At 41.3% G+C, this 27904-nt stretch overlaps 1 protein-coding gene across 3 annotated transcripts in view; it reads left to right on the top strand.

The window, feature by feature from the left end:
* SYT1 (synaptotagmin 1) overlaps window positions 1-27904 on the top strand; it is a 338924-nt gene that overhangs the window by 234035 nt on the left and 76985 nt on the right. For 2 of the 3 annotated variants that reach the window (XM_033161578.1, XM_033161579.1), the window contains exons 4-6: window positions 6762-6946; window positions 22907-23029; window positions 26265-26432. In XM_033161578.1, the coding sequence (XP_033017469.1) occupies window positions 6762-6946; window positions 22907-23029; window positions 26265-26432 (476 nt within the window). The remainder of the gene's footprint in view (window positions 1-6761; window positions 6947-22906; window positions 23030-26264; window positions 26433-27904) is intronic. The other variant, XM_033161580.1, reaches the window with a different exon arrangement.

The following is a 27904-nucleotide window of genomic DNA, read 5'->3' as shown; positions in this document are numbered from 1 at the left end:
AGTCCTGAACTCCTCTTGACAAAGAGATATGGTTATATTTCAATAAGGACAAGCAAATATCTTTTGGATGCAGCAGATATTGTTACAGTTTGTGGGATAGCAAAAATCATAGATGTGCAATAATAATAGAAACAGGTGCCACTTTCTGCTTTGAAATATAGAATGGGAACACAAAAGTTCATTTTTTAACAGTCATGATCAGGTTTAGCAGTCATGATCACAGTTCAGTGCCAGTTGTCTGGTGGCAATCAGGTCCAGCTGGTGCCAATTGCCTAACCTTGGATGGCCCCAGGGCACTTGCTGTTTTGCCTTGGTAGAGAAGAATGTGTTCACAATGCAGAGGCTGTGATATGAGCACAATTCAAGCAGCCTTTATCTGTTCTCGTTCATGCTGCCAATACGAAAGTGACCTTTGCTGTTGCCCCATGTGTGATGATCACCCCAACTCCGCCATTGAAATCTCCCAGCAGGAATAGGTGTTCGCAGGCTGGGACCATCCTGAAATCTGGTCTAGTTCTGCATAGAACTGATCCTTGGTCTGTATGTCAGAGCACATATTGGGAGTGTAGGCACTCAGTTTGTTAACCAGATGAGAGGTGGAGGGAAAGCAAGTGTTCTGAGCCTTCAGTTGGCGGTTCTATTGCAGACAAAAGAGAGCTCCTCACTGAGAAGCCTACACTATGAATATGTGGTTCTTCTGGATGCCCTCCTTGCTAGAAAAATGTGTAGTTCTTCTCTTGGAGGCTGCCATTCAAAGTGAGTTTAGTCTCCTGTAAAGCAGCAATGAAAATGCTGGCCGTTTTCAGCTCATGGTCTATGACGGCCATCATCCATGAATCATTGACCTGCCACAGTGGACAAGCCAGGACACATGGTCCTGATGTTCCAGCTTCCTAGGGTTTGTTTCTCCTTTTGTTGTTTGGTCCACTTGTCAAGTGATACTCTAAGCTCCAAGCACCCATTGCAGCAGATGGACAGTTGCAGGTCAACACTTGATTGACTGGGCACTGCCCAGCTTAAGGTGAGTGGTAGCTGACCAGTGAGACATTATTATCTCTTCCAAAGACAACACTTAGTGCTCATACTTTATGCCTATCAGGTTGAGTTTATAACTCATAATTGCTGTCTTCTGCATTGTTTTTGCTGCGTTAACAGCACTGAAGTAATGTCTGAAGGGCACAAGCCAGAGCAATGTTTGTGGACCTTCTGGGCTGCCCAGACGACACAACCCCGCTCTCTGGCTCATTAATGTGGTCCAAAGAAAAAGAAAGCAATGCATTTGGCACCAGCTGGGGTGCAGAAATTGTTGGAAGGAGCCAAACAAGAAGTCATCTGACCACCTTAGGGACGCCACTCCAAATTAGTGTAGGGTTTACTCCTTAGCCTTTTCTTCTCCAAAGATGTTCTGCAAGGCAGTGGAGGTTTAGGATCAGAGTTTTCTTTCCATCAGATTATGTCAGTGTTTTCTTTTCTTGTGGTAAGACAAGCAGAATTTAATGGATTATTTGTGAAATAAAGCACTCAATTCGCTTTTTACAAATAAAATCAGTTTTATGTAACACCAAAGAAGTGCAGGTAGAAAGAGGGAACAGCTTCACATCCTATCTCATTGATATTTATTACTTTTCTGCTATCCTTATGTAATTTGCATTTTTTTAAATAAAAACTAAATAAAAGAAAAAAGCAGCAAGCAGTTGTTAGTCTATGAAAATTGGTTGTTGTGCTCTAAGGGTGATGCAGCTTTGGATTTGATTAGATTCTATTAATGAGATCAAATGATGCTTTTGGTCTCGAGAAGCTAATGCAAACGAAATCTATTTATCACCTTGGCAGTGGTCCTGCAAGGAATTTAATGACCATTACTGTGCTACTACCAAGCCAATCAGAAATCATGCTTTTTGTGTAGAAAAGCTGAAGCGAGCAATCAATCATTATCATCATCATCATCATCATCATCATAATACTGTTAAATGGGAGTCTAGAAAGGAAAGGAAAGCAACTTGGCCATTAACTTCAAATGCACCCTGGAAATGGGTTTCTTTGTGTACAGAGCACCCCTGGTATCATGGTTGCAGCCTAAGAGATTTTTCCAGCATGAAATAGCTGAAAACACCAGGCAAGGGAGACATTCACACTTAGGTGCTTTATTGTGTGTATAGGACAGGGATAGACAGACAGATAGATTAGATAGTTATAGAGATATAATTTATTTCCCAAAAGAATAATAGAACACATTTCTTACATCAGACATCTAGGTTTTGTGCAGACCAGGACTCATCTAATAGAATTTCCCCCTTGTCTCACTTGCGTAAGTATTTCATAGCTTCCATTTTCGATCCAGAGACATACTCAAATCAAAACCTCACTTATAACTCATTCTTTGCTGTAAAGCTTACAAAAGCACTCAACAATAGCTAGGCAATTTAGGAAGTTGCATTGTTCAACACCAGACATCAAAGTCTTTTGTCATTCTTCTGCTTTGTCAACCTGGTGACCTTCATTCTTCATAGTGATATGGGTTGCAGGATGAGTGAAACCATACTGGATATAGCTTTTGTTGTTGTTCTTACAAATAATATGCATCAAATTACTTGTTATGATTGCAACTTTGTATTATTTATTTGTTATATTTGCATCCCACCATTCCATCAAATTCTGATTCTCAAAGTGCAATCCCAATCCTCTTTTCATACTGTTTCCTAGAAGAGGTTAAGGTGTCTATATGAAGCCATTGGGAGTAGTCATTTAAACATTTGGGATGAGGTCACATGTGATAATAATCTTAAACAAGCAGTTCTTGGAAATTTAATTTTAAAAAGGAACTGCTTCTAGTTCAAGATTATCCAAAAAAGAACTAGTTCCCGTTCCAGTTTCTCCCTTTAGAAAACTACCTAGTTCCGTTCAAGTTCATCCAGTTCATGTTTAACACTTCATTAAAAGTTAATAACAAGTTCATCCTTGGTAAACAAAAAACAGCAATCCACACGGTACAAGCTGCTGTGCTGAAGTATACGGTCCAAAAGTACATCATGGCCCACAGACAGACAGAATGAAAGCAGACGAAGCTTTCGCCATCTTTGTATTTCCATAATAGAAAATGTTTTCTTTGTTTCATTTGTGCCAACCACACAGCTGTTCAAGGCACAATGTGCCATTCACTTTGTTCCTGTGCCTGTATTTCTCAGTGCAAACTGCTCCTTTTGGAAGATACCGAATATTTTTAGCAGGGAAGATACAGGAAATATCTCACATTCCTTCCTTCTGATTGTGTGATTAAGTGACTAATCATCCTTCGTGACACCAGCACCTCCATATTTGCCTAATAAGCCTAAGAACATTATCTCCTTTACTTTCTCGCTTTCTTTATAGAGGTTTGCTTAATAAGACTCCAGGTCTCCTATGAAGATGAACTACAGCCATTCAGAGTTCTACCTCAAAGTGAACTTAATTCACCCAACAATTTTGGGACCCACTTTCAGGTGTAGTTCGGAGAACTTTTTTTACTAGTTCAACTGAACTAGTTTATTCCAAGCACTGGAAACAACCAATTGTTCCATTATGCTTTGCTAGTGGTAGAGATGAATCGGCACACATCTGGCTCCTAAGTTATTTGATGCAACACCAACAGTTTCTCTCTCAGGAAAGAAAAGGCATGACAAAAATCAGTGTAGCTTTTCAACAATTTGGCTAGTCAAATATGATTACTGGAATCCAATTTGGGCAAACATGGCTTTTGGCTTTTAATAATGAGGTCAGCAGGTATGGTTTGTAGTCCTTTAATGTATTCTGGGCTGCTGTGCATTTGAGCTGAAGTTAGTTCATCTGCTGGCATTTGGAGCTTAGATTAATTCAGAGCTGATATTGCTGTGTAATGTGGAACAAATCATGTAGGCAGTAGCAATTGCAGCTGGCTAAGCCCACACGATTGGTACATTTTTATGTCAGACAGCTTTCTGCCTAAGAAAGATATGCTGTCATAAGTTTCATAGCATTAATCTCTTACCAAGCAACTTCCAATTTCTCTTCTTTGTATGAGACATTCTTATGGAATTATGCATGCATTTCTCAACACCAGGGAAGAGATTTCAAATGCATATAACACCCACATGCTTATGGAGAATTAAATTCATTGATCTTGACAGGACTTACTTTTAAATCAGCATGATTGGAGTAACTTTACGGTCTAGTTCTGTACATATTTTTCCAATTATGTCAACACATCTTCTGTCTGCATGATGCAGCAACTTACGGCTTATTGCAAAAGTTGTATGTGAAAGCATACTGTGGGCAACTGTGTTCACCTCTGGTTATCACAGTTCAAGAAGCATGTGGACAAATAAGTGGAAAGAAAGAATTCAAAGAATATCTATGAGGCTGATAAAAGAACTGAAAGGCAATCCTCCGTGATGAGAAAATCAATTAGGTATAATTCATGTATATTTTAAAACATTTTTGGTTGAATCCAGAGCAAGGTAGTCACACTTAGCAGAACAATCCTATGTATATCTCCTTGGAAGCCACTTACCAAGAGGAGGGAGGGTTGAGGCTCCCCTTGCCTTGGCCTTCCTCCTATTGGTATGTGGCAGTGACATGCAGTGATGGGAAGCTAGGAGAGCAAGAGAGTCCCACCTGTTCAATAGGACTTTATTGAGTTCAATAGGATTTATTCACAGGTAAGCTTCAATTTCCACTGAGATGATTTCAGTGCTAGTCTTACTCAGAGTTGAACTATCAAAGTTAATGGACATAGCATCATAGAATTGTAGAGTTGGAAGGGAACCTAGTCGAACCCCCTGCAATGCAGGAATATGCTGCTGTCCCTTACGGGGATTGAACCTGCAACCTTGGCGTTATCAGCACCGCAAACTGAGCTATCCAGGCTAGCATAAGTACATGACTAATTTAGGATTAATGTGTCTCCTCTGCATAGGACTTAGTTGAATACAACTCACTGTGACTAACTTCAATCCTTACAGGCATTAAAGAAATCCACCTCTGCCACTGCTGTTGTTTTCAGGATACAATGAGACTGGCACATTTGGTGGAGTTTAGTAGCAATGGTGTTTTCCACAGAAGCTGGGAAACATTAGGTTTAAGAAAAAATAAATTGGTAAGCCTTCCTTGTCATATGGACTCTTCCAGACTGTGAAAAACATATGTGAAAAGTATGTCGGCACACCTGACAGCCACAATCTGCATCTACACCAATTTATCCCCACCCATTTCCTGTGTAGTATTACTGGAACAGCCATCTTGAATTCCCCAAATATAGGAAAATGGAAGATGGACAGTTAACTAGTGTTCCATTAAAGTCTTCTCTGTCATCAGATGATAGGAGGGTGGATTCATCAAGAAACAAATGAATGAAAACAATTATACTACACCAAGAACTAGAATTACTGGTAATCTGATGCAAGGCTGAGCCCCAGAGCTTCTTTTCAATTCTAGGATTCAGCCTTAGGTTGTCTGAAGGAAAGACACAGCCAAAGTCTACAATCTTATAGGTATGGTGTTTGAACAGGCCTGAATCCCAGAACCTCTCGTGTTAGAAATTAGTGTGGGTGGCTGTGCCATCTATTTCCTTTGATACGACTTCTTGTTATCATGCATTCAGTTCATCTTCATTACTTTAAGCAGTTAATTGTCATTCGTTTTCACTATCCGCTCCATTCTCTTTTTGTAATTCACTGGCACCACCTGTCAGGATCTATTCACCCTTCCGTTTTGTGAAACATAATCATAGAGACTTCTGTGTAAGTTGCTTGGCAGAACATATCGCAGATCTGATGGGCTGGGTACACCTCTGGAAGCAAACACGGCTGCTTTTCTTAAATCCTATTTTACAAGATTTTAATGAAATTTTAATTGCCATATAGAAAAGGTTATTATAGTGATCACACCAAAGATAAGTTATATAATTGACTTTTTCATCACAGGATCTTCACTGGTTTTGATTCTGATCCTTGCTGAAATCAAATGAATTTTTTCATCACGGTTGCTGTGAATGTTGTTTTGCGTTATAGCAGTGGCTGTCCGGATATCCATTTTGAATGGATAAACAGAATGCTTAGGATTTTCTGATTTATTGAAGTAGACTTGTGCACGTGCGCAAGCACATGTGTGTGTTTAGCATTAAAACATGAAGAGCATCGGGAAGATATGAATGCTAACAACATAGATCTCTTTGAATTGGGTAATCATCGCCCTTGGCTAGTGTTCCACTGACGACTTTGACCTGCATCTGAGTCACTGTCAAGAAAAGGCAGCAGCAAGTGGAGAAATGTTGCTCATTAAATCTGGCTGTGTTGAACACATGCACTTGTTTTCTGAAGCTCTGAATGAGACAAGTACCCAGCCAGCTCCTGCTGACTCGAAGCTAGCTTGATTTACCAGGTCATAATGCAAGGTGGGTTAAAGGGGTGATTTTAAAGCCAGCAATGAATAATTCCCTCAACACAACAAGCATAGTTAGAAGCCCAGGAGACTTGGCAAACTATAGAAAGGCAATTGCTTATCCACAGCAGTCTCCTACTGGTTTGTGTAGATAATTCATATTTGTGTTATATAAACTTTATTTGCATGAGGTGAAATATAAAAGAGAAGCGTACGAAATCTGGAGTTCTTTTGTTTAGGAGATGCAATTGTTTTTTATATATATATTCTAAAGGCAGGCTCTCTTTGTTTTGCTCCTTTTCTCTTAATCTTTTGACTAACAGTGTGAAACTTTGTTCTGTGTCTTTCTGTGTGTTTTCTCTTCACAGTGCCACCTTGGGCCTTAATAGCCATAGCCATAGTTGCAATCCTATTAGTCCTTACCTGCTGTTTCTGTCTGTGTAAGAAATGCTTGTTCAAAAAGAAAAACAAGAAGAAGGGCAAGGAAAAGGGAGGAAAGAATGCAATTAACATGAAAGATGTAAAAGATTTAGGCAAGAACTTGAAAGATCAGGTAAAGTATACATCTTTTTCTTGAGCAATGTTTCAATTAAAACCTGAGTGAAAGTGTTTGAATATTAGACCATCAGTGACCTGACAGCAGTATTGTGTATTGGAAAATGATTAGCATCAGCCCTAAAAGGAGTGGTACTCCAGAACATCTGGGGGGCACTAGGTTTCTAAAGCCTGGGTTAGCATAATTCTCGTATCAAATAAGAAGGAAATTCTTTGAAGAATGTTCCACTGGTTTTAGTGGAACATATTCTCTAGCAAATTCATATGAGCATGTAGCATTTGTTGGAGTTTGAGGTCTTCAGGATACAACCCAGAATCTCCCCCCCCCCAGTGCTATAGCATAGCTCCTGAACATCTAAAATAGGATATTAATGAATGTGCATTGGTATTCCTAATTAAACAAGATTATTCTCCTACAGCCCTATCAAATGCATGTTGACTCAGAAGTAAGAGCCATTGAATTAAGTGGGGCTTAGTGCCTAGTAAACATGCATTAGGATTACATTGATAGTTATTGGCACTCTTTGCTGACTCTTAATGTCCACCTACAGTAAAGAGACAACTCTTGTATGGCCACAGTTATCCACCAAAGCACTTTGGTACAATGAATGAGCTATTAAATCTTTGGCAATGGAATTCTCGCCATCTTCATGAAATTACAATTCACAGGAATCTTTGGGGGAAACCACTGCAATTTTTTCCCCAAAAGAAAATATAAGGTGGGTTTGTATGTATTCCAAATGCCACAGGTTTACCAAGTGTATATTATGCGTCTGTTAAAAGGAAAGAATCTTAACATGTGAAGCAACACTTACATTGCAGAATCTGTTTCAGGAGCGATGTTGATATCCTGGAATTTTAATCTTTCCTGCCATGCCTTTATTGGGACTGCCCTTTTCTTATGCAGAATCAATTGCATCCTATTCCATAAATATATATATAATGATAGAGCGGGTCTTCCAGATCACAGGGAGTGGTTTCTTCTCTCTTTTTTGATGCACTGAATTCTCTGAACTGGAATTCAATTGGTAAAAATGACTCAAATTAGGATTACGTACATTATCTGATGCAAAAGGAAGATGATATGTGTAGTAGCTTGCCTCCAATGTTGATATCTATGATAAACAGATATCAAAGTGTTTATGGGTAAGGGAGCTGCTCATACGCAAGACTGTATAGGTTACGGATAAGTTCCACTCATGGTGGTCTCTGAAGTGGCTGGTTCATGATTCTGCTTCTTAGGAAATATTATTCACAGCATATGCAGTGAGAAGATTCACTGGGGGGAGGGGGGAAATGTAGACAATTCCATCCAAACCTTCTGTAGGTTGTCCTTCCCTTTATATTTGGGCTAGGACACTGAAGTAATGAAAATTCCTGTTGTGAATTAGCAAGGAGAAGTGGCTTGGGTCTGCTCAAATCATTCTCTACAAAATATAACCTCTTCCACAAATTTAGCAAAAGGGTGTTCTGAAGGAGAGTTATGGTGGTGGGAATATGAAAGAATGAGGCAGGGGCAGAAGAAGGGGAAGTGGAAGAATGGAATAGAAATTAAAGAAAGGAGGGTGCCTCCTTGTCTACCCCAATATAGTATAATGCAGTAATGCACTGTTTGTTTTCCAAGCCCCAGTGGTAATAGCCATCAGTGTGAAGCAGAGTTTGGGAAGACTTAGATTGTGTTCAGGGCCGGCGCATCCATTAAGGCGAACTAGGCAGTTGCCTAGGGCGCCAAAATGGAGGGGGCGCTTGCCAGGCTTGGGCGGGATGGCGGAACGGGCGAGCAGCAGCTTCTCCACTCCAGAGAAACTGCTGCTTGCCTCTCCACCACCCCCACCTCCCGCTAAAGCAGGCTTTGGCAGGGGGCGGGGGGCGGGCTAGCAGCAGCTTCTCCGCTGTAGCGGAGAGGTGCTGCTTGCCCCCTACACCACCACCCCACCTCCTGCTAAAGCAGGCTTTGGCGGGGGGCAGGGGGTGGGACAGGCAAGCAGCAGCTTCTCCGCTACAGTGGAGAAGATGCTGCTTGCCTCTCCACCACCCCCTACCTCCCGCCAAAGCCTGCTTTGGCGGGGGGCGCCAGAAGGTGGTCTCGCCTAGGGTGCAAAAAACCCTAGCACCGGCCCTGATTGTGTTATACTAGACATTACCTAGAAAAGGAGATAAAGTTACATTGGATGGATGGTGGCAATTCCATCACTCTTCTAGATCCAGTTCCTCCCTGACCCTTGCTGGCTAGATTGTGTTGCCACTATCCATTATCTTACATAATAACTGCAAAACCACCTTGGCATGGCACGGAATAAGTTAAAATTCTAGAATAACTTTAATCAGTGAGTTTCATTCCAAAAGCATGATTTAGCAGATATTTTAATTTCACTTCAGCAAAGGATTTTGTTTCTCATTTACATGCTAATTGTGATTTGCTCCTTCTTAATTGCTGAATTTACTATGACAGTTGTGATCAAACCTTTCCACTTGAAGATAGAAATAACTTGAAACTGCTCTACTATAAGATTCGTAGAAAAGTCCCTTTATGCATTGATAATTATACTAATGGTAACGATCTGTCATTTCTTTGTAGGATAAATTGTATGTACATTTTGTTATCTTTTTTGTGAAATTTGTTCCGTATTACTATGTAATATTTTCCTTGTGATTCTATTATATATTAAGTGTTCTTCATTATATTTGTTCTGGCCTGGATAAATGACCAAAAAAAGTGATAATAGCACTGTTAAAACTTTGAAATATATGAGTATGTTTTAGTATATTGATACAGAATTTGGTAGCAGCCTCTTCCACTGAAGCCGGAAGTCTAAAGTCTGTTGCTAATTCCTTGTTAAATGCCAGAAATAAGTAAATCTTAGGGATTATCCACACTTACCTTTCCTCCACACTTCCCGCAGTCCACGCTTTAAAACTCTGTGTTCAAATGCTCTTTTTCCCCCTTTCCTTAAAGTTACATAAGAGCAAATGGCGAATTCGCATAAAACCCCAAATTGCTGTTTCTTGTGCTTCAGTTTTAAAGAGTGGCTTTTCGTGGGGGAAGCTCTGGGGCAAAAGAAAAAGCACTCAGACATGGAGCATTAAAGTATGGACCTGTTCCTGGAAAGAGCAGGGCAAAAGCTAAGTGTAGATCCTTAGAGGCAGAAGAAAACCGCTTTCAGTTATTTTACACAATGGATGCTATCAGTAATTTAAAAGAGAACTTAAAAATTTGTTATGTAAAGTTGCTGAAGCAGTCTTCAGCAACCTGGTGGAGCCTTATTTGCCCCTACGGGTTCCCATTGTTGCGCCCGGTGAGAAAACATAGAAGCAAAAAAAAAAACCTGAGGCTTCTGGCTTCAGAGAGAGAGAAAGATTTAATTTCTGCATGCAGAGGTACTTCGGTGTTTAGATAGCCAAGCAAGTACAAAACTAGTCAAATTTCAGACAGTTCTTATAGACAGTTCTCTGGCTCTCTTCCCACCCCAGAAAACTTCCTCTTGTCCATATAAGGAACATTTCCTGTTGTACATATAAGGCAAATGACATTTAGCCAGAGTTGGTTCATGCGCACTCCAGCAAGGCCATCCTATCTCTTGACCTAGACAACAGTTCCTCTCAATGAAGGACAGCTACAGTACTCTCTGCGTAAGGTCTACTGTTATCTCCAGACACTTAGTAAGGCAAAGCTTGCCAGAGAGAAGTACAATGCAGATCAAAGTTCACAGCTTTACAGAGCAGTTTCATACAGAAAAGCTTAACAGGGGCACTTTTATACTTAATACATTCACTGGACTAACAATACATTCAGGTAAATATATAGGTTAGCTAATTAACTCCTTCCATTCCCTCCTGTTCTCTTGGACCGCTGGAATTCTTTCTCCAGCGCGTCCCTGGGAAATGACTGATATTCTCTAGCAAGGGCAATGAGCTGAAGAATCCATGACACAACTTTATAAATAACCATACGCATGCATTGCATTAAACAGAAAATACAAAGGCAAAATAACAATGGGTGACACAATATCAACAGATACAACAAATACAACTAAGGATCTTTTACTTCAAATATTCCTAACACTAATTACAGAAACTGTTCAACTGGTCACATTATCTGGTAACTGGTCAACACAAATTAAGGCAATATGATCACTCAGTCCTCCCATTCAAAGTTCTTTTCCTTCCCTTTCTTCTATAGGCGTGCACAGGGCCAATGCTGCTGTGGCAGCAGGCCTTTGTTGCTTCTTGGCCTTTGTTGCTTCTTGGCCTTTGTTGCTTCCCTGGATCTTCAGCTTCAAAGGATGTTTCAGCACACTGTGGCAGGTCCTGTCTCTACATGAGGAGGCGGACACTAGCCACTTTCACCACTGGCAGTGTTGCCAAAAAGACTGTGTAGGATCTTTGCCACTTAGGTTTCAGAGTCACTGCATAGGGATGAAACTAGCATAGCAAAGCTACATGGCATTAGGGCACCTGCTAAAAGAATAGGAGATAGTTACAGAGATTATATCTGCCCTTGGAGGGTGGTGTCTTGGGCCCCTCCAGCCTTTCTTTTGCCTCACAGATTAACCTCACAGGTATCGATATTGATCACACCTCAGTCCTCCTACCTGTTGGAGGTAAGCTAGAATAACCCAATCAAATAAGGACAGCCTCCCATACACTCACAAGATATTACTGACCATGCCGGATCACTATCTCCTCGAAATACAATATTCTTCCACAATAATTATCCCATAGCTCCTTGGTCTACTTCTTTGGCCCAGAATAATAATTTAGTTCATTTTTCCAATCCATGCAAACACTCTAAACTTAGAATACACACAAATATAAACAAATACACAATACAATCATACACAATATCATCATTAGCATCACCACAATTTCAGACCAATTGAGCATAAACTCTGCTAATGTCAGGGAACAGAAAGATACAATTTCCCCCCAAATAAGATCCATTTCTTCAACATCACCTTCCAGACACACTACTAGAGCCATTGCAATTCTCACTATCTTGACATCCTTCAGAACATTCTCCTTTAAAAAAAAACCTTTACATCTCAACTAATCTTTTCCAATATAACATTGTACAAATGATCTAGGGTGTTTGGGTATAGCTATTTTCTCCTTACTGTCTTCTCTTTCCTAATGTTCCATTTCTCCATCCCAATTATATTACCAGTTCCAACAGCCATATCAGAAACTAACTTTCCCTCCTCTTCTTTTTCCTGCATCCAAGCACCAGCCATTGATCCTTAGTACCTAATTTTCTACTTACCACCTCACCAAGCCTATCAGGACCTTGTGTCCAAGAATTAACTCACCACCAACCTATTTTTGACCTTCAGGAGGACTTAGGGTGGAACAGGGCAATAGGGAACAAATTCTGACAGAGTTGGGTTGTCAGACAGAATAGAACTTGGCCTATTTATCTCTCTTCAGAGCCATCGGTTGGTCACTCTCATCATCTCACACATGGCGGCCAGCTTAGCAAAATTGCTAACTCCTCACAACGGTGTTTCATTAGGACAATGGAGTTGAACCCTTGATGTGCTCATTCAAATAGTGACAATTTTCAGGTTTCTTTTAGGTAACAACAAATTATGGACAGGCAATAGGAAAAACTCCTGTCTTTTTAAAACAATCTTTGAAGGGCTTACTATATATCTACCACCTCTGAAGCAGAGCCATCTTCAGGCCTCTCTCATTGTCTCATGCTTCCATGGCAACAACCTGGCGGTCCTCTCCATGGTTTGGACAATGGATTCACCCCCCTAGATGTGCTCTGCAACCTTGGCATGGAGGGTGGTGTATTGCCTTCAATATTGTTTCCTGCTGGGCAGGGGGTTGGACTAGATGACCCTTGGGGTCCCTTCCAACTCTATGATTCTATGATATGTATACCTTCACTTTATCATCAATTTTCCTTCCAATCATTCCAAAATTTCTTCCCCCTTTTCCTCCTGAGGTTCAAACTTACTCCAAATCCTAACTTACACTGTCAGGGCTACACTGTCAGTTGCTAACCATGAGCCCCTTCCCATTCTACTTCAACATTCTCTTCTCCTTCATTACACATCCCACAAACCTACATCTACATTCTCAAATAACTTTCTTCCAAGAAGCCATTTCTTCTGTTTCAAAACCTTCCCTGAAAAACTTAAAACCTGGGATATAAAATAAAACTTTTCCCTCTAATCAACTTCTGTTGGAAACAATCAAACTGCTCAGAAGACATAATCTTCTCTTTTCTAAAGACATAATCACCTTCCCCCCCCCCTTTGTGGGAGGCAAATTTCCTTCCTTTGCAAGATTCACTGCTGCAAAGAGAAAAATCCTTGCTGTTTAAACTAAGGCTTCTCTCTGTTTCTGTCCCTCTCCCCACTCTCATTGCTTTACCAAAGGTCAATTAAGAAACAAAATAAGACTGTACCAACTTTAAAAACAAGCTAACAAACATTCCTGATTGCAAGAGCAGCCCTCCTTTCAATGCTTCAGACACACTTTTACATTCACCTTAACATTGCAGAGAAATACTTTTACAGCCCATTCTATTAAAGACACATGCCTTGGCACACAAACAATTTCCAAAACACACTCACCTAACCCTGGGGTTCAAACAGATTCCTTGAAGGGACAACAAAACAAAACAACAAATACAAATTGTGCAGCCACATATACAAGGGAAAAAAAAACAGACTTCCCAGACTTCGTTGGCAATGCAGCAAAAAATGAAACAATTTTGGGAACACAGAGTTTGGGAACCCACAGATTAGGGCTGCTTTCTGCCCCACCTTTCCAGAATGAATGCAAGCCTCAAACAGGGACCAACACACACACACACACACACACACAGGCACTGCAGACACAGACAAACTCACAAAAATCACACTGCACAATCACTGCAGACACAGAACTCATACAACACACACACATACTGAAGGAAAGATCATAAAATTATTACAAGTCATAAATTTTTACACAGCAACAAAAATTCCAATTCCCCATCTCAGCAAGCTCTGGTTCAACCTGGGACACTCCTTCCACCTAACCAGACTTTTTTTCCATGCACACACTCTCCACTTCGCTAGGGACACTGAGTTCCTGCGTCTCATTCACTCAATACATCCACTGGAGTGTCCCCACACACCATTCCCATACACAGAGTAAAATCACAAAAAATTCTTAACCCCCTTCTCTCTCTGAAAAATTCTTAACCCCCTTCTCTCTCCTCAGAGAGGGCACCCCCCTTCTTTTCCCCCTTCCTGGCGGCCCTCCACGGCTCACGGCCAGGCTTCTGGCGGCAACTCTATTTGCACACTGCCAGGCTCCGGTGGCAACTCTATTTGCACACTACCGGATTTTAGCGGCGGCCCTCTACGACACACTGCCGCTGCAGGATCGATCGCATCCTGCGCTTCCCCTTCCCTGGGAAGCTGCTCCCCCTGTGGAGCTTACCTGTCCTCTGCAGATCTTACTTCCCTTCCCCCCTGCGGCCGCTTTCTCTTTCTCCCGTCGCCACGGTGCAGTTTGGCTCTCCTCCTGGGGTGAGCCAGTCCCTTCCCACAAACAGGCAGGAAGCGCGCTTGGGGCCAGCAAACGCCAGACCAGGAGAGCCTTTTCGCTGTGCGGCGACGCCTTGGACTCCCTGTTTTCTCAATCCCGGGGAACAGCGAAGGGTTCCTGGCCAACGCACCACGTTATGGAGCCTTATTTGCCCCTACGGGTTCCCATTGTTGCGCCCGGTGAGAAAACATAGAAGCAAAAAAAAAAAACCTGAGGCTTCTGGCTTCAGAGAGAGAGAAAGATTTAATTTCTGCATGCAGAGGTACTTCGGTGTTTAGATAGCCAAGCAAGTACAAAACTAGTCAAATTTCAGACAGTTCTTATAGACAGTTCTCTGGCTCTCTTCCCACCCCAGAAAACTTCCTCTTGTCCATATAAGGAACATTTCCTGTTGTACATATAAGGCAAATGACATTTAGCCAGAGTTGGTTCATGCGCACTCCAGCAAGGCCATCCTATCTCTTGACCTAGACAACAGTTCCTCTCAATGAAGGACAGCTACAGTACTCTCTGCGTAAGGTCTACTGTTATCTCCAGACACTTAGTAAGGCAAAGCTTGCCAGAGAGAAGTACAATGCAGATCAAAGTTCACAGCTTTACAGAGCAGTTTCATACAGAAAAGCTTAACAGGGGCACTTTTATACTTAATACATTCACTGGACTAACAATACATTCAGGTAAATATATAGGTTAGCTAATTAACTCCTTCCACTGGTACCTTCCAGATGTTTTGGACAACTCCCATGGCTGGGACTGGTGGAAGTTCTAGTGCAAAACATCCACCAAGATGGCAAAGGCTGAGGTATAGTGTTTAGAAGATATAATTATAGAATTGCCACAAATTTCAGGTGTGTTCCCCATCACACACTTACCTTCATGTGGGGGAGAGGCATGGTTCCAGCTTTTACTTTAATAGAAGCTACAGTTACATGTTACACAATGAAATAAGTATAATATGAATTGAACTTGGGCTAAAATTACTTAATACAATGAAATCTGTAGCCATGGTTCAACTCCAGTTAGTAAAGCAAACAGCAGTTTCCTGTGTTTCATAGTATCACAGAACTCTGGTTTGTTCCAAAATGCAAGCAGGCATTTTCATTTTCTCCGGCATGTGAAGGAGAAAGAGAAGGGAGGTGGGAGGTGGGGTACACAAGCTCAATGCTCACTGCAGCTCATTGTTGCTCTTCTAAACTAAAGTTTTAGATTCTAAACTGTAATTCTGAACCAGGCTTTATAGTGTTATGCCTGCAGGGCATGTAAATTAATAACAACATGTTTTAGAAGTCCCGCATCTCCCAAGGTCTCATTAATAAACTCCATGGGCTGTATGTTTTCTACCATGTTCCCCACACACATATCCCACAAAACTAATGGTGCACCTTTGGATTGATACTAGAAACCTTAACAGTTCAAATTGTGGCAGGGGAAACCCTAAATGTAAGGTATTTCAAATATTAGGTGTATTTGTTTCACTTTTTAAACAGAATTTAGTTATGTTCACAAAGCTCGAATGCCTTCTGGAAAACCAGGAAAGCTCATTTTAAAGTTACTAAATGTAACTTTTAAGCTTTTATGCACTTAGAAGGAGCTATTACACTTGCAGCATACACTGGTTCTGCCAGAGAATAACCAACAGCCGTTTAATCCTGCTGAAGATAGCACTGATTTTGTTGGGAAACAGCTGAGTAGTTTTTTTCAGCTCTTTCCAACTTCATGGACGTGTCAACACTTGCTCAGCACTTCTTATTGGGCAAGAGGCAATTTGTCTCATTATCCAAATTCCAGATCACTAGAATCATTATTCGCAAATTGTTTCCCCCTTTTGTTTATGTGCATAAGCTTGCATTGAAATTCTATACATGTTTAATTAGAAGTAAGTCCCATTTAATTCATTGGAGCTTAATCTCAGGTAAGTGGATGTAGAATTGCAGCTCTAGTCTGCTTCTGTGAAGCATCCTAAGTGACCAAGTTTAAGTTGATGGTAGACACAGATTTATTAACATATATAATTTTATGCATATATTCAGAGTAGTAACATTCATTATCCAAAGCCATAACCTTCATTATCCAAAGGTTCGCATTTGCATCAAGAACACTGTACCAAAGAAATAATAATAGTGCAGTTTTCTAGCTTGGAAGTTCATAATTAAAGTAAGAGGGGCTGCAAGGCCCATGTGTGAAAACAGATGGGTCTGAATAGCTACCGGTACTCATTTGGATTGTTGATAGACCTTCAACTTTTTTCATAATCCTCTCTGGCAAAGGAACTACCATTACGTCCTGACCTCCCTCGCTGCGACGTGCTGAGGTGTTCACATCATATCTGACAGTCCAGGAGAGAGTTCAGTGCAGACCAGCTTTTTGCACTCTGCAGCAAGAGTAGGCTTTTCAGGACGCAGAGCAGCCTGCAAAATGTCAAACTGCCTTGTGCTCTGTGTGCCATTTTAGGTCTCGCATGAGCATGTGGGGATGTGGCAGCAGCACAAGCAGTTGCTGCAACTCCAATGACCTTATTCAAAAGGACACATTTCATAATCTCCCCCCTCCCCAATTTTCTGCAGTGACCACAAACACCTAGTCCTTATAGTTACAGACATCCATTTATCTGAATTCATATTTTACCTTTTCTTACTCTTCTTCACTAATCCATGCTATCTGATCCAGTCAGGACTGGCCTAAGACATTTTCCCTTTTGTGGCAGAGCAGCAAATATCTGCACCTACCATCCACCCCACTGCCCACCCCCTTAATTAAAATCAGTGAGTCTTCTTAGTACTGTAAATGTATTTAGGATCAAAATGTAAGCTTTTGTACTTGCAAGGATTCTGGTATAAAAGGTTTGTGGTCTGCAACAATGTTTTTTCAGGAGTAAGTCCCTCTTTGTCCAATAGGGATTACTCCTATTTATATGCATAGGATTATAGCTTGAGGGTGCAGTTCTGTACATTTTTACTTGGAAGTAAATCCCGCTGTGTTTAGAAGGATTTACTCCTGGGTAAGGATGTGTAGGATTGTAACCTAAAACTTTATGTGCATAGAAAATATTACCAGTATCTAGGGGAATAACTACTTATGTAAAGGGTTGGTGATCATAGTTCTCACAGCACAATCCTAAGCATGTTTACTCAGAAGTAAGTCCTGTTGAATTCAATGGAACTTACTCCCAGGCAAATTGTGCATAGGATTGCAGTCTGAATTATGTAAAGGTGTTGAACAGCAAATGTACAATCTATGTAAATGGTCATTTCTCCATGGTTTGACTAATGTTTTTGTGTGTGGATGTTTTAATTTTTATTTCTTCCTTCTATGTCCTCCTTATCTATGTTGTGTCTCATGACTGTTCTGGATTGTCACTTGCGGTAGGTTTATTTTGCTCTTTGGACACACCTAGTCTAAAGCTCTGATATATTTAGTCTCCTGACAGCTCTGGCTCCTCAGCTGAGATTTATACATAGCTTTGACACACATCAAGAGGCTGAACCAAATTGATTTCTTTCTTTTGCAGGATTATATTTCAAACCCCACCCTCAATTTTCTATATATACTAAGCCAGAAGGTATTAGAAAGCTCAAGTTTTGATATGTACAGAAAATAATGTACATATTTTCTTTAATTTTTGCATAAAATCAGAGTTACCAAAACTGCTCAACATAAGAAGAAGAAGAAGAAAATGTTTCCTATTGACTTTAAAAAGATCACAATCTTATTCAATTACAGTGTGCTTCATATCTTGTGCTGGGTTTTTTTTAATTGCATTTGCACTTTTAGACAGCATTTCTCTGCCTTCTTAACTAGAAGTAAGCCTCACTGAACTCACTGTGGTTTACTTCTGAGTAAGCATGAGTAGGATTGCATGGGCAGTTCCTCTGCAACCCTGAACTGCATTAAACTGACTTCTGGAAATATGTTGGTGCATCTGGGAAAATATTTGGTCCATTATTTCTTGAAGCATCTTCCTATCACAACTTTCACTGCTGCAATTTATCAGTCTGCAGCAATCCTCCTGTGTCTCCTTATAATTTTCTGCTGCCATTTCCTCCACCCCATGTAAGAAGAGTGGGAAGGGGTGAACATTCAACTCGAGAAACACTCTAATAAGTTCTGATTTAATGACTCTGAATTTAATGTATTGGTACAGCAAAATCCTTGCTGAAGCTCAGCCTTTGGGAAAGGAGTCGACTTAATTATATCAGTGATGAACAGTGGCACTGAAAAATTATCAAAAATTTAGTCCCATTTCTTGAAGAATAATTGCAGCAATGGTCTCGATCTTTTATTAGGTCACAAAGTGTTAGAGGAGAGGGAGATGTAATATCTCAGCCATTAAAATTACATCAGGCTGAAATGTTCTCACTTGCTAGATACTTTGATTTTACAGAAAATATGTCTCTTGATTAGATCAGGACATTGGGACTTGGCAACGTTTATGCCACTAACTGTGATAGTATGTTGCTGAGTTTTCTTCCTGGCTCTTTTCACCTGCCAGGGAGGAAAATATTTGCCAGCTGCATTGCTACTTACAAGGATATGGCTGCAAACTTCTAGCATAACTGTTATAACATCAGCAAAATGTTGAGTTTTCTGACATGGTGCTGCTGAAGCTACTGTCTGATCCTTCTTCTTGATGCAGGAAGGGCTACAACACAGTACTTGGAGTCAAGCCATGTCGGCATGTTCATTTATCACTTCTTCCAGACATGGTTTTACCTGTGCCACGGAGAGGGATCTTGTGGCTCTCTAAATGTTATTGGACTTCAGCTCCCATCATCCTTCACCAGTGCTTTTTTTCTTTAAATAACGCTTAGAGAGACTCTCCTTTTGACTCAAGAAAATCACCATTTTAGAGTTGAAATAAGTAAAAATAAAGACAGTGAATGGACCAAAGTACAAAGATTCACAAAATGTTTAGGGGTATGTGTACCCCTGCGTCCCCTCAGAAACAAAGCACTGTCCTTCACCATTGGCTATGCTGGCTGGATCTTATGGGAGTTGGAGGGCAACAACAGTTAGAAGGCCACATGTTCTTCATCGCTGCTCTACGCAGTCAGGTCCCACCAGGTCCGGATTTAGGTTTGATGAGGCCCTAAGCTACAGAAGGTAATGGGGCCCTTTATATGCCCAGCTGTCCTTTGTCAACAACAAATTGTCACTGTTTTTTGTGTTGAATATATGCTATATTGTAATTTATGGACCTAATAGGTATCTAAAGCTATTTGCACATACCAAAATATGAAGTTTATCAAAGTAATTGTTGAACCGAAATACAATTAAGAAGTATATTAATAGTGAATTTTTTTGGGGGGGCCTAAACTATAGCTGGTTTAGCTTATAAGTAAATCTGGCACTACCCATGGTTGATTTTTAGTGGTATTATAGGTGTCCTTAATTAGCCAATTGGATGATCACCTGGAGATGGGATATATGACTTAAGTGAGACCAAATTGGCTTAAATCCAAACTCTTTGGTTTAACTGGGTTGCAGGTCACCAATCTGCTTCTTAAGTTTTTCTCCTGAAGGTCTGTGGTGGTGGTGGGGGGACAACAACTTGAAAATAAATTTGTAAGTGGGACTTTACAAGAAACATGCAGCTGTTTAAAAAGATGACAGTAATTCCTCTTTAACAAATTCTATTGATAGAATGTGTGAAAAAACAAAACAATATATGCAGGAGATCAACAATGGAATGAAGTCACATCTATAAGAGTCGTGTATTGACAGGGTTCAGGAGTAGAAAGGGAAGGGAAAGGTCCAAATGCATGGAACAAAAACAATTCCTATCAGATCAGTCAAAAAGTCCCTCTAGACCTGCATCTTCTTTCACACCAACCAGATGCTTAAGGGAAGCCCCCAAGCTAGGCACAAAACATGATGCATTAAGGGTATTGAATTTGGTATGTCAAAAGACTTCCTCAAATAAATGTAACAGAAATTTGCTTTTGATGTCTAGCCATGAGGATGTAAGTGTACACCAGCCATTTCCAAACCCTGAGCTAGGGCACACTTGGAATACCACAAGAAAACTGCCAGTATACTGTGGGGAATAGATTGTGGGTAGCTTAAGGTTACCAGATTTTTTTCAATGAATCCGGGGACACTTTTCAACTTCCTACTAAATAGATGGATTTTGTCAGGGGACTGATTTGTAAATCTGGGTACTGTCCCCAGGAAACGGGGACATCTGGTAACCTTAGGGTAGCTTCACCTCGCCCTTCTAATGTATGTTTAATCTTAGCTCAAACCAGTGAAGCTTTCTGCCACTGCATCTGCGTGTTATGAATGCAGCCGCTAAAAGTACCTCTTTCCACACACAAAAGACCTACTTTGCACTCAGGATGATGCCCCGTTTTGGTGTGTGAAGGGAAATGCTTGCATTTCAACAGAGCAGAGAACAGTACGAGTCTGTGGCCTTTAGCCCCCATCCAGTATGGCTGGTGATCTGGGGTGATGGGAGTTGTAGTCTATCAACATCCAGAGGGCCTTGGGGTCCCTATCTCTGACCTAAACTTTACTGATAAATGGAACAAATAAATAAAACCCTGTTTGCCAGTCGCAGATTAATCTGACCTCCAGTCACTTGTGTTGCGGCTGCTTTCTAGGAGGCATAGGGGTGAGGCAGTATCCAGGTTGGCACAGTGCAAGTGCAACTAGGGGAATAACATAATGTGTTTGCACCACACTGAGCTCGCTGCCACATCACCCCTCCCTCTTTACGTGATGTTAGGCAGCAGCAGCAAGACAACCAACCAAAAGTTGGATGAGTCAGATGAATACTGCAACCTCAGCATGCTGCCTGCTTCTGCCAACATGAATTAATCTACCTTTTTCCTTAGTATAATTCATTAAGCAAGTGGAGGATATCTGATTTTTGGCCCTAGAATGATTATACATATGAAAGCAAACTGAGCTGGGGTCTTATTTATTTATATGGGAATGGGATAATTTATATCCCATCTCCCCAAACTTTGGGGTATATGCTCTACCTTTCCAAAATTTTAAGCTCATTTTCTAATAGCAAAAGGCAAGGACATAAAATTTGTGATTGGATTGAATTCTCAAATTGCAATTACAAGTAAATTAGATGGTGCTAATTCATTGCTGCTGTGCACTGTGCTGTAAGTAATTTCCATGGTGGCACAGCAGACAATTGCATTTGTTTAATATGATCATGCAACTGGTGGTTCAGTTCCTACCTGAAGAAAACACTTAACTTGTTTTGAATGAAAAGTTACATGCTGAGATGCTCACTCCAACTAAAGTTAGCCATGACTAAGGCTGACATCCTATAATGACTTTTGGTAACTCCCATCAAAGTTAAATGGAGAAGAGTGTGCTGCATTTTGCTTTACTTTAGTCAAAGGTAGTCCTACATCACAGTCCTAACTATGTCTACTCAGAGGTAAGTTCATCTAATTGATAGGGTTTCCCAGGTAAGCATTGTACAATTGCCAACTGAACTGATTAGGGCTTTATGATGCAATCCTGTGCACACTTGGCTCAGAATAAATCACATTGAACTCAGTGGGATTGCTCTACTGGAATGATATATGATGCAAACTTGGGCTTTCTAATATCAAACAAATTAATGCTTCCAGTTTGCTATTTTCTATGTTGGTAAACACTGCCGCAACCTTTTAAAAACAACTGCTGTTTTGGCCAACAAATTTGTCCATAATTGTGTTAACATCAATGTATATTTAAATCAAGTTGGTTCAGCCTGGCTTTAAACTGAGAACAGTTGAAAAGAAAAAGAGAACGAAAAGGGTCTTCTTTTCTGTGACCGTGCATTTGCTAATGGCATAGTGATACCTTTGCTTCCATATGCATCATGAACAGAGAGAAAAAAAATTGAAATGTTTGGGCATCTCATTTTATGAAGAAGTCACATAGCAACATTTAAAATAGCAGTAATTCTACAGAAGCACTTTGCTTTACTGCAAGTAATTCACAGCATGCACAACTGTTTTAAATTGAATGACTGTGCAACCTTGCCTCTTTAATAGCATGTTTATCCACACTTGCCTCTGGACAAAGCAATTTGATTCAATCAAAGATTTTGCAAAACGAAAAAAACAAAACAAAAACCCACCCCAACAACAACACGTTGACATTCTCTTTGTGTTTCAGGCTTTGAAACAATTGTTGCTTGCAATACCCTCAAAAGACACTTCCCTTCCCCCTTTTTCCATTGCTTCCTTGCTGCTTGCTGACGATGATATTTCTCTTGTGCAACGAAAGTACTCTGAATATATATATATATGTCAACAGCATATATGACTTTGTGCCATCCTGCTTGCTTTTAATGGCTTTCGCTATAAGGGTTGAGTGCAACTGCCTGCTTTTCAGGGCTTCGCTGGGAAAGTGCAGCGGCCACATTAATGACTTCTATTGTTGCCCCTGTTCCTTGCAGGCCTTAAAGGATGACGATGCTGAAACAGGGCTGACAGATGGAGAAGAAAAAGAAGAAGCAAAAGAGGAGGAAAAATTAGGGAAAATTCAGTATTCTTTGGATTACGACTTTCAGAACAATCAGGTTTGGAATAAGTGTGATCAGAGTGTGTTGTGTGAGTCGGGGGGGGGGGAGGGTGATGGATTTCTCCAGCTGCCACAGGTGCACTCCAAATCTATTTCCCAGGGGGAGGGGCAAACTCTGTTCCACACCGAAGTCTCTTCCACTCAAAGGCAAGCACAATTGGATATGAATATAGCTATATCTTTACACATACACACGTACTCATTTTACTCATAATTTCAACATTTTAAATGGTATTATGGAAGTGTTGCAGGCGTTTTCTTTCCACAGGTATTCTAACCCCCTGTTCCCCTCACAGATCCACAATGGCTACCACATTCTGGGAGTTGTGGCTCTGGGAGAGGAATGGGGGTCACAGTACAACTCTCAGTACCCTTAACCAAAGTACTGTCCACGGGATTCTGTTGGGTGGGGGGAGCCATGGCTGTTAAAGTGGTGTCATTGTGCTTTAAATGCATGGTGGGGATCTGACCTAAGAGAAAGAATTACCTTCTGTAGGGAGATAGCTGCTCTTATTTTCTGTTTGTCCCTACTATGAGTGTGTCACATCAGCATATGAATTCTAACTCAGTAAATTCATGTTGGGAGTTCCCCTTTGACACTTTTGGCGTCTAAGGAAGACATACAGTGTAAAGCCAGCACCGATCCCTGGTGTGTATTCAATCTTTCTGCCTCAACAGCAAAACTTTATTCAATATTCTGTGTACCTTTCCAAGTAACTCCCACACCATCCATTGTCCTTCAAAGAACAGCATAAAAGAAATCACCAGTCAAAGAATAAAGAGGTACACACACACACACACACACACAGAGAGAGAGAGAGAGAGAGAGAGAGAGAGACTTCCAAGAGCAAACACATATACAAAAGTATCCTGTGTTTTAGACCTTTAGTGGACCACTCTGCAGCACCAAGAGCTCTTGAAATCAGTGTGGAACATTTAAATCTTCAAAGAATAGTGGATGTTAAGCAGGCGAGGGACTGGAGAAGCTGAAATCTTTTGTAAGAAATAGATATAACCTTCCTCAGAAGATGAACAAAAGTTGTCCTGGGTTTTATTAAAAAGAATGCTATTTTGAATCTAGAACATTGGCTTGGAGATTTATTTTTTTGCTAGTAGATCTTTGGTAGTGCTCCAAGTATAACTAAGGTGCTAACTAGCATTTATTTACGGTTTCATAATTTCTTCTGCTGCCATAGTTCAGATATTATATTCCCCTGTTGGGCTCTTAACAATTTTCTTGGGATGGATGAGAAAAAGCAAGAACACAAAGATCCATGGCCAGGAAATCCAATTACTACTCATTGTTGGGAAATTGGAACAAGATCACCAAAATACTCCCTGGAGCATAATGACTCCATTCTAGAGAGAATTATTTTCTCAAAAAAAAAGAATTGAATTACATTTCCTTTCGACTAGCTCAACGTCACAGGCAGGCAAACTGATCCTGTGGCTCCTGGGTGGCTAATGTGGTATAATATATGCCTGATACTAGACTCTACCAGCAAACACAAAACACAATAATCATAGAAACAAAAGCCAGTGTAGTGACTACACTACATAGCTCAGTGGAAGAGCACTTTCTTCATATGCAGAAAGGCTGGTGTTAAGTCCCCAGCATTTCCTAGTAAGCTTGAGAGAGACCCTTGCCCGAAACTCTGGAGTTTAACTCAGGGGTGGAGGAAGCCTCTGCGCTGCCCGGGGCAGTGGCGGCATGGAGGCACCCCCCGGGGGGAGGGGCATGACGCGTGCGTCGTGACATCGTCATGACGTCACGACGCACATGGATGCCGCCGAAAGGGGGGGAAGGGGAAGCTTGAATGCGCCTGCTTTGCTTCCTACTTTCCCCGGCTTTTTGTCTGCGCGAGGGGCAGACCAGTGAGGAGGGGGTGTCATGCCAGCGACAAGTGTGACGCCCCCTCCTCGCTGGCCTGCCCCTCGCACCGAAAAAAGCCACTGGAAGGGGGGAAAGGCAGCATGCCCCCATTTGGGGCCCGACCAGGGGGGCAGGGTAGGGGGGACCAGCCAAAGTGTCACCCCCTCACCTGGAACCCGGGGTGGGCCGCCCCCCGCCCCCTTGCTCCGTCCCCCGCCAATTAGAACTATAGACAGTACATAGCCAGATGGACCAATAGTCTTGGCTCAGTATGAGGCAGCTTCCTGTGTACCTGTGTTCAAACCAGTTGCTCATTTACATTGCACTCGCAGTACCCATGCAGGTAAGGCTTCAGTCAGCGTGCGGTACTTTCTGAGTGATTCCATGAAGCCACTCTACATCCCATTTATAAATGGAACACAGCTGGGCAGGCAAAAGGAGACCATAGCACATTCCTTTGTGAAGTGCACCAGAATGGAGTGGGGAAGAGGGAAGCAGCCAACTACTACTATAGCCACATAGTCCAGGGTTCCGGCAAGGGTCGTAGCTCACTGGTAGAGCACCCCAGTGGCATCTCCAGACAGGTCTAAGTATTTCTGAAACCCTGGGGAGCTGCTGATAGGCAGTGTAGTAGAATATACTGACCTGGATAGACCAGTAGTCTAACTTTATATAAGGCAGCTTCCCATGTTCCTGTGCCAGAGAGTTTTAATCCCACAGACACATGAAACAAGAACCATCTTTTGCCAGCCAGGATCACACATGTTTCATGCTAAACCATGGTTTGGTTTTAGCGATAACATATATACCGGGTCAGTGTAAGATACATAGTTAATCAACTGGTAAAGAATCCTTCCCTTTTAAGTATATACATTTAACTTTTAGTAATTGTGTATCATAAGATTATTTAACAATACATTTTAAATTGCAGAGTCCTTTTTAAAATTAAAATTAAAAAGCCCCAGTAAAATAATCTGTTAGGGAGCTATTTGATAGTGGCATTGCTAAATAAAATATAAAAATCCATATATAGCTCTAATCAGCAGCAGTTTAAATGCCTCATGTCTGCTTAAAAACAGCTTCTTGAAGTCTGCTGCTGCTGTAATTGGAGTTTGGGTGTTTGTTTTTTAAAGAATCATGCACCTTTTTTCAAATCTGCATTTCTTAGAATGCTTTGTGCTTTCTGTAAGTGTGTGGGGGGCAGGCTGGCACATTTATCAGTGTGCAACCATATTGTTGTGTGCATGTATTTATAGAGAGAGACATCAAGAGACAAGGCACTTGCAAGCTCTTTCGTAAATGCTTACTGAATATTCTGCTCTGCTGATTCTTTCTCACTTGCCTTTCCCTCTGCTTTCAGCTTTTGGTTGGGATTATTCAGGCTGCAGAACTGCCTGCTTTAGACATGGGCGGTACATCTGATCCCTATGTGAAGGTTTTCCTGCTTCCTGATAAGAAGAAGAAATACGAAACAAAAGTTCACAGGAAAACTCTTAACCCTGTCTTCAATGAGCAATTTACATTCAAGGTATTCTTTTGATAATTACATGGCCCCCTTTTCTTTGTTTGCTGTGTATAAAGGTAAAGGGACCGTTAGGTCCAGTTGCGGACGACTCTGGGGTTGCAGCACTCATCTCACTTTATTGGCCGAGGGAGCCGGCGTACAGCTTCCGGGTCATGTGGCCAGCATGACTAAGCCGCTTCTGGCAAACCAGAGCAGCACACAGAAACACCGTTTACCTTCCAGCCGGAGTGGTACCTATTTATCTACTTGCACTTTGACATGCTTTCGAACTGCTGTGTAAACTAAAGGTTAATCTCTTTCCCAGTCACAGTATTGCTTATGTCCTGGTTAATTGGTGTCCCGCGGCAACAATGGCCTTTTCTCTTTTGGAGCCATTCCAGTGATTGCCCCGCAGTGAAAAATGTAAAGGACAAAGGATTATTATCAGGAGAATAATTCAACTGTAGCCTCAGAGCTCTGCTGTTTTGCAACTTTTCATGAATCTGACCTTGAGTCTGGCTGAAACTCCTGTGAGGAAGGGAACTGTAGCATGGACTCTTTAGATTTCCTGGAAAGCTGCCTTTGCTAAAGAGCCAAAGCCCATTCCAGAGGGTGGGAGATATCTGCCATGAATGAGATGGAATTAAATGCTTCTGCAGACCACCATTTATGAGCAAAATGAAAAGCTGTGTGCCTTATCCACCTGGAAACAGTGCTAGGAAGCCAGTGCTAAGAGGCCTCTCTTTTTCACTCTCTACGACAGACATGTCCAAAGTCCGTTTCAGGGGCCTAATCTGGCCTGCCGGTTGGTTTAATAAGGCAGGCCACTGTGGCAGTTTATTTCCTGGGGTAAAATTCTTAAAAAAAACCTCAACAACTTCAATCCTAAAAGAAGCTCAACAACTCCAACCCTAAGAAAAAGCTCAACAACTCCAACCTCAATCCTAAATAAAGCTCAACAACTTTGGGGTAAAATCCTTTAAAGAGCTCATCAACTCAATTCTACAAAAAAGGTCAACAACTTTGGTTGGCCCTTTGGTCTGCCCTCACGACCCTTCACTTCATCATATCTGGCCCTCTTTGAAAAAGGTTTGGACACCACTGCTCTATGATTTAGCAAAAATTAGTTGGTCCCCTAATAATGACAATTCCTGATTGTATATTTTGGATTTTTTTCTTATGAACCAACAACTTCCTTTAAAAAATAATAATAATGAAGGCCTCTGCTGGTGGAAAGCACAACCTCCCACACTGTATTGGAGGGTCTGGCAACCTTCTGGAGGAGATTTATAGGGGGCTGTGGAGGGAAGAGAAAAATTGCTTTTTAACTCTTGTGCCAGCAAGGTCCCCCACCAGTTTGGAGACACTGCTTTTTTTTTCACTCTCAGAAGAGCACATTTTCCCTATTGCTTAACTATTACTAATACTTGCCAGTGTTCAAAACACTTCACAGGCACTACCCTAAAGCTGAAAGTTATTCAGTGAGTTCATGGTAC

This window comes from Lacerta agilis, chromosome 10 (genome assembly GCF_009819535.1).
Source record: "Lacerta agilis isolate rLacAgi1 chromosome 10, rLacAgi1.pri, whole genome shotgun sequence".
In the NCBI taxonomy this organism is placed as follows: domain Eukaryota; kingdom Metazoa; phylum Chordata; class Lepidosauria; order Squamata; family Lacertidae; genus Lacerta; species Lacerta agilis.
Note: the sequence above shows the minus strand (reverse complement) of the source record. Positions and strands in the feature narration are given on the sequence as shown.